The sequence below is a fragment of the Neolamprologus multifasciatus genome, chromosome 6, assembly GCF_963576455.1.
Source record: "Neolamprologus multifasciatus chromosome 6, fNeoMul1.2, whole genome shotgun sequence".
Taxonomy (NCBI): Eukaryota; Metazoa; Chordata; class Actinopteri; order Cichliformes; family Cichlidae; genus Neolamprologus; species Neolamprologus multifasciatus.
Genome location: NC_140444.1, coordinates 16,507,989 through 16,522,935, shown reverse-complemented (window position 1 = coordinate 16,522,935; position 14,947 = coordinate 16,507,989). Strand labels below are relative to the sequence as shown.

Here is a 14,947-nt window from a genome sequence, read left to right as displayed (position 1 = left end):
AATCAGCTAGTCTCTCCATCCATGTTACATCAGCATGATTACGTTGGCCAAAAACATCTAAACAGACAGCGGTGCTGTGCTAGCTTTACACTGATTAAGTGGTGCTGACTAACACAGCAGGGTTGAAAGCTCAAGCCACAGCAACAAGTAGATAAGTTAGTCAGTATGTGAATAAATGCCATTAACACTGCAATCATTCTACAAGCACATTCACACACCACAGAAAATAATATATGGTGACCTTTAAAAAACACTAAAGCTACAAAATAAAAAAACTAAAATAACACGACACACAAAATGGTGACATGAAAAACGTAATTCCCACAGATAATCTACTTGTATAAAACAGCTGCTGTGACTTCACCCACTGGTTTTAAACAGCATAAACTTCAGCATTATAGTTACTGCCACGTTTAGATTTTCTGGATAAGAAGTGACTATATTTGGATATGGGGCTGTAGAGGGACGTTTTAGGCTAAAATGCCAAAATTTCAGTCACTAAAAGTGGAGAATGAGCTTCGTGGATGGTCTGCAATTAGGTAATTGCATTAGAAATGCCCCAAAGGGCAACAACATCACAATAACGGTTGAGAGAGTCAGTGACTCGAATTAGCAGAGGTGACGCCAGCAGGCAGCTGCTACACTTAAAATGTGCATCATCTTTTTTTGGCTGCTCCCTTTAGTGGTTGCCACAGCAGATCATCTCTCTCAATCTCATCAGATCTCACCCATTTGATGGGGGAAGTTTAATCAGTTTAGATCAGTTTAAACTGCACTTTTCTTAACTGATTATAGTGTTGGGTAGAACTTAGCAAACTTTATAAAGTCAGCACTTCACAATGTCAACATTTGAGTACAATACATTTAATTTGTCCCCTGTTCCTTTTTACCCAACAGGTAAAAATGTTCCATGCTGGAGATGGTAAGTAGATAAACATCTCTTTGGGAATTAAGAAATGTAAAAATTTGGTGCTTTGCTTTTCATTGTCTTTTTAATCAAAGAAAGTGATAAATTCAGTAAATTAACCCTGAAAAATAGTTAAATTTTAAATTCATAGAGAATTTGTATGTATAAATGTAGAGTGAGGTATTGCTGTCATCCATCTGCCTGCTTCACTTAACACTCACATGGTATTCTGTCCAAAGCCTTTTAATGTGTGCGTGCACACTTTTCTGGCACCTACCAACTGTCAGTCAACAGCTGCACTACTAATTCTGCTTTTACTTAATTGCATCAGTCCATACTGGTTAGATTTCATTTCTTTAATTCTGGGACTTCTTCCAGCTTCTCTTTCTTTACTTGCAGTGGATTGTGAATGGATGCCATCCTATAGAAAAGAATAACGTTATTTAGTCAGGACATGACAGCTTATCCAAAGCACAGGTGTAATAACTGATGCACTACACCTTATACTGTGAATTCTGGTTAATTATTGCTCCATCATGTTCAGCATGCTCAAGTTACACATTACATGTCTATTAATAACTAATTATTTTGTCCTTAGAAGTGGTCAGTGATGTTGCACAGAATGGAGAAAACAATTCAACTGGATCAGGTGGGCATAGGACATTCACCTCAACAGAATATCATCCAGAAACATCCAGGCTTTTATTAAAATCTCCGTCATCATCCTGAGCCTGATAAAATCTTACCCTTTCTCTGTCCTTCCTCTTGTTAATTCTTATCTAATCACCAGCTCGTGCTGACCCTGTTTATCTCACCTCAAAGACCACGTAATTCCCTGCAGATGTGCTTGTCTATATGAGTTGTATACACTGATAGAAATTTGCATTATAAAGGACAGAGTGGCACACGCGTACCTATGCTGCACTGGAAGATCATATGTTCTGTTATGAATAATTACACATGTTGGATAAGGGTTTGAATTTAAATATATGCTAATAGAAACCTAAGTGCATAACTTGCATTTTTATAGTTCAGCAGGTTCATGGACATGTCCATTGGGATGCTACTCAAGCTGTTAAAGTAGACAAAAGAGTTGGTGAAATGTAATCAACCCATCCATTTATATTGAAATCATCCAGTGCCTAAAACTTTCTTGTCCAGACTGCAGAATTTAAATGGCTTCAAAGACATTAGTTGGCATACTGTATCTAGTGTAAGTCCAGTCCTTTTTCCATTCTCGTGTGTCCAACTCTTTATAAAGCTAGTACTTCTTTACCTCATGGCCGAGCCTAAAAGGTTTAGCATATATTTATTTTTTTACTATTAGATATATACACATGAACTATTTCAACATCAGCTAAAAAATATATCTATATTATTATTATTATTCTTTTTTAATGTATTTTTAGCTGATGTTGAAATGGTCAATATGTTCTGCTTCATTCAAATGGATACCTCTCTTTATTAGTATGGAGCAGGTCAATAATTTTTCCATCTAATGGATCATTCATGGATAGAAAACCGTTTGGTTAAATGTTGTACATGAATTGGCTGCACTGAGCTAATGATGTAAAAAGCAACCTCTAACTGTATTGAAAGGCTGCTTCTACACCAGCCATTATGAAAGTTTATAATCAATGTAAAAGGTTCAGTTCAATATTGATGAATGAAGAACATTTTGTAACGAATTTTGTTGACCTTTATTGATATGTATTTGTTGGTTTCTTCAGAAACAACTGAAGATGATACGGAGGTATACCAAGAGGCACCACTGGATGAAAATGGAGTCATTGTAACCAATGGTGTGGAAAACACTGAAGTTAGTGCTTCAGATGAAAAGAATCAGTCACTCACTAATGGGCCAACCAGTGATGTTAGTGTGGAGATGGGAAAGAATTTGGATTTTTCTGAGGAAGATCCGGTCCAGGTTCCAAACACCAATGTTAAAGAAGAGGAGGAAGAAGAAGGGACTCTGGTGATGAGAGCAGAATGCATCTTCATCACAGATGATGGGGATGATGTTTCTGGAGAGGTTGTGTCGCAGGCAGATCAACAGGAGTCCGTGCAGTCAGACCAGATCCTTCTGCCAAATCCAGAAGCAGAAGCCAGCAAAGAGGGAGGGGAGGCTGCAGAGGAGGATGTACAAACAGAAACTTTTACAGAGCCAGAGAGTGAGCCATTGGGAGACATAGGTGATAGCATAAAGGCAAATCCAGGTGAAGATGAAGATAGAGATGTAAAAACTGAGGGCCAGGACAACGAATTGAAAGATCCAGCCTGTGTGCAGTCGCAGTCCCTAATCAGTCCTCCAGAGAGCACTGTGGTGGCTTTGTTGCCTGTCTATACTGAGGCACGACCTTCTAATCTTAGTCCCAATCTACAGGTTCAAGCTGAAGAATCAGCAGCAGTACCAGAGGAAACTGAGGCAGCATCAAAAGCACAAGAGGCTACCTGTCTTACTGATCAGTTCCAGGAGGTGCCTCTGGCTGATGCCCAAGAAAACCAAAGAACAGAGGCAGGGTCTGGGGAACAGGAACCCCTTCTGTTGAACGCCAAAGCCCCCAGCACCATGGTAGAGCCAGCAGGCGCTGACAGCCCAGCCAATGCAGAGGCACAGAGCCCAAACGCAGCTAGCCAGGGAGAGGCAGCTGAGTCAACCAAGCCCAAAAAATGCGACTGCTGCTCTGTCATGTAAATGCCCTCTGTGTACATGCATTTGCGCTCAACCTCTTCACTCTGCCAGTATCCTTCAGCCTGTGCATTGGCTGCTCAGTTCATGACAATTACTTCCCTCATCTCTTTGTTTTGTGCATCCATCCATTTTTTTTAATAAGAATGCCTGGAAGCTGCTTCCCTTTCCTCCACTGTCCACTGCCAACATTCCTAGTATTCCCTCTTGAAATTTCCTCATCCCCAGTCTCAAGCTTTGATGCTGCAACAGGAAGTGTGCTCGCTCCAACATGAGGAGAGGAATCATATGGACTGAACTAGTTTTAAAGTGGAACTACAGTTTTAAAAAGAAAAACCAAACAGTTTTTTGGGCCACACTGTTTTGAGTTTGATATAATTCTCTTCAGAGAAAAAAATGATTTCATGTATTTTACATTATTTGCTGAAGTCATTTTGTAGTTTTAAAAATCTGAGTTGTAACTGGAAAATTGCAATGTTATGGAAAGGTTCATAAATTTCTGGAGATATTCTGTTTTACTGACTTGAAGCTGGACTATTATTGCTTTAGGCCTTTTAATAAATGTTTTTAATCCCACTACAGTAGCCTAAACAGGTTTAACCAACTGACTATTTGGTTAAATTGTGTCATTTATAAACAGTGTGCTCCATTAATAGTTAAAAAATATTACCTAAAAGTATGATACATATAGGTTTTCAAAAATAAATTCTTAACATGGAAGGCCTGGAATTCCTGAGATGACTCTGTTACAAATGTACATACTGTATACAGAAAGCGTGTATAATTTTTTTTTTTTTTTTGAAATGATTTAATGATTAAACTGTCATTTGCAATACTCTTCTTAACATAACTTGGTCTGCATTCAGAGTTTTTGTTCTTCAAATACTGGATTTGTTCCAAAACATCATCCATGCTTCATGCAAAAGAAATACAAAAACGACTGTATTACATTTTTTCTCTGTTCATGGTTTTTTTTATCTAGTTATATAGACACCACTAGGAAACAGCATTTAAGATTCAGATTGAGAAATCCCAAGACACAAAACTTAACTTTGCATGTATTACTACATACAGTTTACTTTTAGATTGTATTTATTGATTTTTATTTTGGACATACTGCTTAGAAAAAGATATGTTAAAGCATTGAAAGGTGAATCATGAGTGCACACTGGACCAGTCTTCCAAATGTATGCACATGAAGCTTTTTATTATGAAAGAAATAAGGGAACTAGTCATCTTTTGGCAGTAGCTGGTGTTCCCTTCAACATGTCTCACTGCATGCGCTTCTCCCAGGTCTTGGGATAGTCCCATGGATAACAGCAGGGTCCTCTTATGGACCAGACTAAAGCTGGAGTCTTTGGAGAAAGTCCTGCTGAGCTGAGAGCTCCCAGAATCTCTGCTCCATCTGACAACAAAGACATTTCAAATAATTATTGCATGGGGATCCTGTACCTCTCTAAACTAGGTTGAAACATCACTGTGCAGATTTGCTGTGCATGGATACATTTGTCCAAGCTATAAATTACATATTTACAAATTTGTTATTATAGCCAACCCTTTCTTTCAACACCAAGGTTAAGTCTACTCACCTACACGCTTATTTCTTTCAATTTAAGATTTCTTTCATTTATTATTGTAGCATTTCTTTATCATGTATGGTCGTTTTATACAGAGATATTTCAGTGATTAAATGTGCAGTTTAAAGTCTTCACACTGGCAGAAGGCAAGGTTTCACTGGTCCGGCCCACTCATCCATGTCACACCTAGGACAGGTGACTAGTCTGTTGCAGAGCTAAAAAGAGAGACAGACAATAAATTTCCACCTACAGCCAATTTAGAATTATCGGTTGAACTAATATGCACATGTCTGGACTTCAGAAAGAAGACAGAGTGCCTGGAGAGAGCCCATTCAGGCACAAGGAGAACATATGACCTCCAGACAGACATGAGCCAGCCAACTGCTGCGTTCAAACCCAGCAAATTCCTGCCGGGAGGTAACAGTGCCTAGTCACTGCTGTTGTGCATAGCATTGCAAAACAGTCAGATATTCCTCCATCGCCATCACTCTTTCCTTACATTAACAGACTTTTCCCTCAGTGTGAGATATTGCCCAACCGGTGTTATTGCTTGGCTATACCCAACTCTGGTTAAGAATGCCTTAAAAAGCAAAGTTGTTCAGTTACTTGGTGCAAACCACAAGTCGTATTCTCATCTCAAGAGCTCAGTGTTAGATTTGGTAATATGTAGGGGAGCATCTGAGAAAGAACTTCTCATTTATGATTTAATAACCTGAAACCTTAACAATTAAAAAACTTGCACACAATATATTGGAACAGCCTGTATCGTGTTAACATTATTACTAGATTTTTATATTTAAGACTTTCTCTCTATGGGGAGAGCAGATGATGAATTTTACGCTTAAAGCAGCTACGCTGGCAAAGGTACTTAAACCAACCCAAAAGCTTTCAAACGTCTCTGCTAAATAAAGCAAAAGTGAGGTTTTAATATTTTTCCATTTCTTCTCAATTTAAAACATAGATTTATCACAACTGATAAAATGAAGAGTGCATACAACTTGAGGTCATTGACCATTTGTTACTCAAATATTGCATTAGACTGAATGTTGAATTTACCAAACATGGTGTAAACAACACACAAACCTTTCACCCATCCTGGAATTTCCAGCACTACAAAAGTGAGAATGTGAAAGAATTGAACTAGAAGGAAAACATCTTTACCAGACACATTTTCAGTGAGACCCCACGGTGCGACGGACATCATGTTTGCGATACTTCTCACAGTTCTCTGTTTGGTGTCTGTGAGCCGTTCAGCTCCTATGGCCTGTGAAAAGTTGGTCAAGCCTTTGGAACAGTTTGATTTTCAAAATGGGACGGGAAGGTGGTCTTTAGTCGCACTCAGTCTGAAAGATCGTGCAATCGAGAACGCTCTAAGAAGCGTTCTCAACAACTACAGTGTAGCTGTTGATATCCAAAACTCGTCGTACATCCGAGCCGAACGAGTTGCTGACAGATGCCAATATCATCACCATGACTTTACTTTGGAAGGCCACGTCTTAACCCCGAAGATGAAAAACGTCAACCTCACTGGAACTTTGTTTTATACATCCTGTGAAGACTGTATGGTGCTTACCATGCACATCAAGTCCCCCACTTACAACACAGAGCATTTCTACCTGCTTAGCCGGAGGAGACAGCTGGAGCAGAAGGAGATGGAGGAGTTCAGTGATCAAGTGCTGTGTCTCAGCATGCCTCCACCTGTTGTGCTTGATCCTAAAACGGAGTTTTGTCCTGTAGAGACAGCCAACCAACAAACTGACCAGAGAACAATAGAAGTCCCATAAAGGGAGCAAGGGGAAAGAAGAAGAAGGAGGCGAAGAAGACAGTTAACTTCAATGTGCTGAATGTCAGCGTATAGTGTGACAAGAAGTATAACAACTGATGATCATGTGTTGGAAGCTATAAAAATGAGTTCTAATTCTCCATTTTTTTTAATCTGTTTTTTTATGTTTAAGGACCAACAACAGCTTGTTGAACCTGTTGTTGTTGGATGCTGTTATGAGTTTTATGTGATCCATTATATAGTGCATTTATTCATATCTTGCAAATGACATACTGCACATCAAAAAATGTCTATGTTTTTGCTTGTAAATTACCATGCTAGACCAAGACTGTAAAATGATTTTTATTGTAAATTTATAACTTTAATCTCAGAAGTTCTCAGTCTTTTCTCTGCACATTACCCCACTATAACACTTCATCCTTTTTAAATCACCTTGATAAGCCCTTTTACACAGAAGTAAATAGAAGCTCTCTGAAAAATGTATTAAAATACACAGTATACTGAGAGGTTAACCAAAGTATTTTGTTTAACCAAGAGCATCAAATTAGTAGCTTTAGCTAACGGTATTGCTCCATATCTTTGGGTGTACTAATGTTATATTATTAACCTACTGAAATTGCTAGTGCATCAAATATAGCACGCTAGTACATTTTCATATGCTGTTAATTAAATTCCTGTGTTGCGTATTATGATAATACCTTTTTTTTCTCCCTTGTCCTCGGGAAGAGCAAAGTGGGAAACTGTAGCATCATAATAAATCAAACTAAAGCAATTATGGGTTCACATGGAAGTATTCGCAGTCTGCTTTAGTATTCACAGTGTGCAAAGAAAGATGAAGTCTGTTTAGTTTTGTTTTGCAGTGGGAAATTGTGAAACTTAAGATTAATGACATCCAGTTTAACAAAAAATGACTATCCACACATGGTTTCATGATATTTCATGTTCGTCATGTTGCATATTTGGTAAGCAATAGGTCACACCTTTTAAAATGTGTGCTTATCTTTAAGGTAGATAGATAGGTAGAATAAGAATGTGAAAATATAGCTTTCAATCAGCATCAATTCATGACAAAAATTAGTTCACTGTTTGACTTTTTTTTTTTTCATTATTTTGTTGATGATAGAATAAAAGTGTATCCCTATTCAGTAACTGAATCTGATTTTGCTACAGTTCACAGAAATTTCTGCTATTTCAAAATCACAGAACCCTTGGAGTGGACTCTGGCCTCTGTTATTGCCAGTGTTGCATAACTGGAGGGTTCTGATCCAACTAAATAGTTGTACACAGTACAGAAGAGGGTAACTGGCTTCAGCACTATTTTATAGCAGTTTATATCATTTTAAAGAAATATATGTAAGTCTATATTGACGTTCTTATTCAGTAAACCTCTCTTATTTAGTTTGGAGCTTTTACATGCTGTGAACTGTTCTAACATAACATCCAGCTAATTGCAAAAATATGCCAAACTGAAAATATTTTTAGCCCTTCAGAAGCTACCTTAAATACCAATCGAAAATGAGTGCTGCAGCTTTCAGTAGCAGACTACATGTTTTCAATAAATGCAGTCTGCTAAATAAATTGAACCCTTTCATTTATATTTATATCATCCAGTGTCTAGAACTTTCTGTCCAGACTGCACAATTCACCAAGAGTTGTGTTCAACTCTTCAATCAGCCATTGCTTCTTTGCTTTGCGACGTAGCATAAAGGTTTAGAACATTTTATAATTCTTCTCTTTTTGTTTTGTTTATTTTTTGCTGTTTTTGAAGTGGTTGATACATTTTGTTAAACAGCAGAATGAACTCATCCTAACCAATAGTAGGGAAAACCTTGCTCGAGGGCAGAATAATCAGTCAGTTGCTAACAGGCCAATCCCACCCACTGTTCTTAGCATGAGGATGGAAATGGATTTGGGTCTTCTTAAGGCAGATCCTGCTCGGGTTTCAATGACAATGTTAAAGAGTGGGAGGAAGAAAGGGGCACTCTGGTGATGAGAGCAGATGATGATGGGCATGATGTTTCTGGAGAGGTTATATAGCAGGCAGATCAACCAGAGTCCGCGCAGTCAGATTAAATCCTTCTGCTAAATCCAGAAGCAGGCGACGAGGGAGTGAGGAAAGGGGGGTAAGACTGTGTGGGAGAAAGTAAAAACAGAAACTTTTACAGAGAAGAGTGAGTCACTCACAGGCATAGATGATAGCATTAAGACAAATCAAGATGACGATTGAGAGATAAAACCTGAATCAGAACAGAAAATCGGAAGGCCCGGAGTGTCTGTTGTTTTTTGGTGTCTGTGCTTTTTGTTCCCTTCAGCATGTATCACTGCATGTGTCTCTACCAGCTCCTGGGATTGTCCCATGGATAACAGCAGGGTCCTTATGTGGATCAAACCAAAGTCAGAGGCTCTGGACTCGCCTGGAGTAAGGGAGTGCAGCATGTCTTCTACATGAAAATAACTCCTGCTGAGCTGAGAACTCCCGGGACGTCTGTCCTGCCTGACGACTGGATTTCAAAGGGCAATTACATATGGGTCCTGTGCCAGGAGCTGGATAGTGGTCAACCTGCTGCTTTATAAGAAAGCAGAGATTAGAAGCCCAGTTTCCAATGAAGATGGCTGTGAATAGTCATTTTTTAATTAAATTGAATTTTTTTCCGCACCTAGATTCAGGTTGTAGTTTAATTTTAATGAACCCTGGTAGAGAAGACTTTTTTCCCCTACTCAGACTTTAATTCATTATAAAACAACAGCCAGATTTGCTTCCACCGCCTTTCTTTTAGTTTTTTGTTTTAGTTTTTTTTTTTTTTTTTACATCTGCCTCAATACAAAGTATTGTACAACTATTGCTGTAACCAAATCTGTCAATCTGGATAAAAATTATTAAGACATTTAATGCAGAAACTAACACAAAATCAAGTCAAGTGAAACTGAAGCGGAAGAAAGGGTGAATAAAGACCACCTATTTGTGACCTATAGGTTCAACATGAAGGTTTAATGTCTTACCATTTTATGAGTTTTAATACAGTTTATTTTACAGCTTGGTAGAGCTAATGTGGCTACGTTAGAATCTCTGCCCACACAAGACATTACTGTCAGACAAACGTGTGAGACACAACAAAGTAGACCTGATGTCTCAACAACTAAACACAAGCTATATAATATAAAGTGAAATTCTCTGTGGAAGTGCATTTGATCTACTTAATAAGTTTATTTAAGTCTAACTGCTCACATTGCATGTTTGCAGAATGTATGCACATTTTGTGCAAGTGAGCTTTTTCATTAGCATGCATGCAAATATATCCATATGTATTAATCACAAGAAGAGTACAACTCATATTTGTTCCCCAAATATTACAAATATCACACTGAATACTGCATTTACAAAATTTCACAAAAACACTACACTTCTGTTTTTGTATGTAATTTAATTTAATTTCATAAACAATATTTGACTGACCAAGACCAAATAGCCAGTGTAAATAACGCACAGTCCATGTTCTTTGGTCTCACAGTTCCCAAATCAACATATCCAGGATCTTTTGAATTCCAGAGCTAAATATGTGAAACTGAACTATGAAACCTGAACATCTTTACCAGACACAGTATCAGTGAGAAACACAGTACGGAGAGTACATTACACACTGGCGCTCTTCCTCATGAAACAGAATAGCTTCACCATTGCTCTAACATTCTTTCATACATCCTGTCCAAACTGCGCTGCTGGCATCATGATCTCCACTTACAAGTCAGTTAACTTTTTCAACCAGAGGAGAGCTGGAGCAGAAGGAGATGGAGGAATTCAGTGCTCAAGTGGGTTGCCACCACCTAATGTGACAGATCCTACCAAGGAGCTTTCTTACTAAGCAGAAATCTCTCTAAGTTTACCAAATCGAGGTCATGTGTTGGAAACCATAACAGATGGCTGTATATGAAGTGAATTCATTTATATGATGCTACTTTTTGAAATGTATGCTTTTTGCTTTTTCACTGATTGCAATATTTGTTGCTGATTCTGACTTGCATTATTTATATCTTGGACATAATATACTACAGATAAAAATATGCAAACACCCACATACTAAATGGTTTTCATTATAAATTGACAGTATAAACTTTAATCTTGGAATGTTTTTCCCTCCCATTTTTATCATCCTACTCTTGCTTCATAAATATGTAGTTTAGTTCTAATGGCTCTAATACACAAAAATAATCAAAAGCTTTAAAGTACATGTGCATGTACTTAGTTGTATTTTAGTACATCTTTGGATGTACTAAAAACAGATAATTATCATTCTGACTGAATTAGGAGGGTTTTTTTTATGATATTATACCTTTAGTATATTTATATGCTATTAATTCAGTGGTTCTGTGTGACATATTTTTTGATCCCAAGAAGAACAACTTAAAAACTGAAACTAAACCAATTATCAGTATACTTAAATTAAGTACTATTAAAAAAAAGAAGAAGCTCTTGCTATCATAGATATGTCACAATTAATAAAGAGCATTCGTTGTGTTACAGTGGTCACTGATATTGGCTCATATTGTTGGGTCTGACTGTCATTTTTGATTAAATAATTGATTTAATTTGTTAAGTTGTGGGAAATTTTTATATAATTTTAAACATTTTAATTAGAAATAACAGGCCTTTATATAACATTATTAAATTATTTTCTTAGTTTGCTCATTAAAATGGATAGTTCAGCCACTTATATTTTTGGGTTACAGATACCAAAATACACAAGAATATCCCACATTTTTTTTTTGATGTATACAAACTAAAAAGGTTTTATTAAATAAACTCCTACAAATCATGAACTGAATAAAAAACAGATGTGATGCAGTCAGACACAAAAATATGCATGCCATGTTGTAGCCACTGGGTTGTTTGTACCTGCTTACATCTTCTTTAACAAAATAAAGATATCATAAGAATATTACAATGTTGCTTTTAAGCACAAATTAATGAAGGAAGTGTGCTCATTCTTTGAAATTAGGGATTTTTCTTCTTTTTTTTATGATGAAGTAAAAGCAAATCCCAGTTATGTAATTACATCAGAATTCGAAATGGTTTCAGAAAAATGTCAGAGAATCTGCATGTAGAGGGAGGACTCTGCCCTCTGGCTCTGGTAGTGTTGCATAACTGTGGGGTTTCTGACCAAATCAAATAGTTGCACACAAAGTGCAACAGAGGGTAAGTAAATATCTCCACCATTACCTCCACCCATCTTTCTTATACTTCATAGTTCATTGTACTATAACAGAATACTATGTAAAGTTGCTTTAATTCAGTAAATAAAACAACATCTAAATTTATTATAATCAGAATAGATGAAGATGAATAGAAGAAGAAGAATTTGACTTGACAACCTTTGACAGATTTTGAATTTTATTCATTTGGAATCTTTTATATACTCCAAACTCCATATTTCAGCATACAATTAATTGTAGAAAATATGCAACACCAAGCAGATTTTTATACTTTCCCAACCAAGGTAAGTTTACCAAAGTGCAATAAAAAAGAATAAGGTTTTGCAGCTTTCATTAGCACACCACCTGTTGTTAATATGTGCTGTTTATTCAACTCCTGGCATTTCATGCCTTACAATATGTTTGGACAGCCGGAATCTGGGAACAGTAAATAAAAACAATTTGACTTCACAGTGTTACACCACAGGTACTGGAATAGAGAAACCAGTCAGCGGGTAAAACTTATCTGTGAACAATCAATAGTCACAGGCAGGACTTCGAAATATTGTTTAGTTTTACAATCACGGAAACCACAGGCGAAAAATTACCGTGCTTTTTTCTCCTGTGTTGTGAAACTACATGTTTCTGAAACAACTATAAAACGACCCGGCACACTTCACCGTCTCCAGAGGTTTGAAACTGCAGTGTGACTGACAATATTCCACTGACTGCCTACTAATAGCTCAACATGATTTTTGCTGCGCTTTCTCTTCTTTGTTTGGTGGCTGTGAGTCATTCAGCTCCTCTGACCTGCGAGGAGTTGGTCCGTCCATTAGACCGACTCAATCTTCATCATTTGAAGGGGAAATGGGCTTTAGTTGCAGGCAGTTTGAGCCACCCACCATTCCTGGAGCGATTTAAACAAAGAGACAGTGCCTCTGTGAACTTCTACAGCAACACCAGTGAAACTCATATTTCCTACACCCGCAGCATCAGCTTACACAACGAGTGCCAGTATCACACCTACAACATCACTCTGAATGGCAGCAGTTACACCTTTGACGGGACAGAGAACGACAACTTCAGTGCAAACTTTGCCCATACGTCTTGCCATGACTGCATGCTGATGCACATGAGAATGGAGTCGGGGGAAAGGCAGCATTTTTACCTGTTCAGTCGGAGGAGACAGCTGGAGCAGAAGGAGATGGAGGAGTTCAGGGCTCAGGTGGAGTGTCTTAACATGCCTCCACCTGCTGTGATGGATCCCACCAAGGCGCTTTGTCCCGAAGAGACTGCCAGCGATCCAGCAGAAGAAAAAACAGAGGGACAGAAGGAATAAGAGAAAGTGAAAATTCTCACTCTGATTTAGTGGATGAACATACCGCAATAAAAATAATTTGTGTGTGTGAAGTGCATTTCACACTCCTTAATGTAGAAAGATCAAAAGTCTGATATTTGATTTTGTAACTTGAAATAAATGATTGTTATTTCTATGATACAGTGTTTGTTTTTCAACTCATTTGAAGATTATCTGAGAATACACGTTTTAGCTTTCACCTTCACCACTATATTATTCTCTTTTTCATAGGTTGTTATATCTCAGGCATGTTTGAGAAGATATTTTAAGGTGCAAATTTAAATTCTAAATTCACAACCCAAATAAAGTAATTAATTAAAAACATGAAAACTGTTAAAATCACAAAAACTAGCATTTCTTAACTTTTACCTCAGGAGTTCCCATCAAACAGTGAGTTTGATTATTAATTAATAAAGTATTATTAATCAAATGATCATACCTTAATCATTATATATATAAATGCTTAGCCTTTATAAACGATAAAATGAACACATTATATGTGAGATTATTAAACAAGAATAAACATTTATATCTGTATTTATATAAACTGCATACTAAGGAGGAGTATTGCTCTATAAATGATGAATTGAGCACTTACTTATTTTTTATAAATGTTTAGTAGTGTGTCATTATTATAAAGTTTGACCCTGTTTGGTTTTCGTTTGCAAGCTGAGCGAGCATCCATTTGTCACAAGAGTGTCAATTCCAAACCAGGGCCCTTGCTGCATGTGCTCTTTTCCCCGCTTTCCCGTCACTATTCGCTGTGTTATCTAATAAAGGTGAAAAAGCCCATAAAAAATTAATTTAAAAAAGCTTGCCAACTTCTGTGATGTGAACTGTATGAAGACAGTTACATAGAGGCATTTTTGTGTCTTCATTATCTTTCAGTTTGAGATGGACAGTTGAATAATGTAGCTGTGTGAAACGATGGAAAATGTACCACTGCAAGATGGTATATTTTGTCATTGAGACAGTCCATGGTCGGGTCTGCTAACTTTTTTGTTTCATTTTATTCATACAGCACATTTCATTACATACAAACTCAATGTGCTTAACACAGAAGGTAAAAACCTTTATCGGTCATGGTGTGTTTTCTGGCATATAAAAAAAGGCTGAAAATTAAAATTTCATCAGAGGGCCTTTAAGACATTCTTGAAAGGGAAAAATTGGATGCTTTGAAGACATAAGACTCATTTCATCATAAGTGCCTGTAATATTATCAAATAAAATGTAGTTTTCCAAACAAACAAACATAGAAGTACTTTGCTAGTAAAAAGGACTGGACCCTTTGCCTTCACAACTGCTTTTCGTGGCATAGATTCAGTTCAGTTCAACTCAGTTTTACTTGTATATTGCGAGTTAACAATAAAAACAGTCACATAAAGGATCAGCAAGGTGCTGGAAACATTCCTCAGAGATTTTGGTCCATGGTGACAACAAAGCCTCA

The 14,947-nt window shown here is 37.2% G+C and overlaps 1 protein-coding gene across 7 annotated transcripts in view; it reads left to right on the top strand.

Annotated features, from left to right (window-relative positions):
* Positions 1-4,446, top strand: part of palm3 (paralemmin 3) — a 33,325-nt gene extending 28,879 nt beyond the window's left edge. For 5 of the 7 annotated variants that reach the window (XM_085162880.1, XM_085162882.1, XM_085162887.1 and 2 more), the window contains 3 exons: positions 898-922; positions 1,506-1,556; positions 2,638-4,446. In XM_085162880.1, coding sequence (XP_085019006.1) covers positions 898-922; positions 1,506-1,556; positions 2,638-3,602 — 1,041 coding nt within the window. In that variant the 3' untranslated portion in view covers positions 3,603-4,446. The remainder of the gene's footprint in view (positions 1-897; positions 923-1,505; positions 1,557-2,637) is intronic. The other 2 variants (XM_085162883.1, XM_085162884.1) reach the window with 2 other exon arrangements.
* The last annotated feature ends 10,501 nt before the right edge of the window (positions 4,447-14,947 follow it).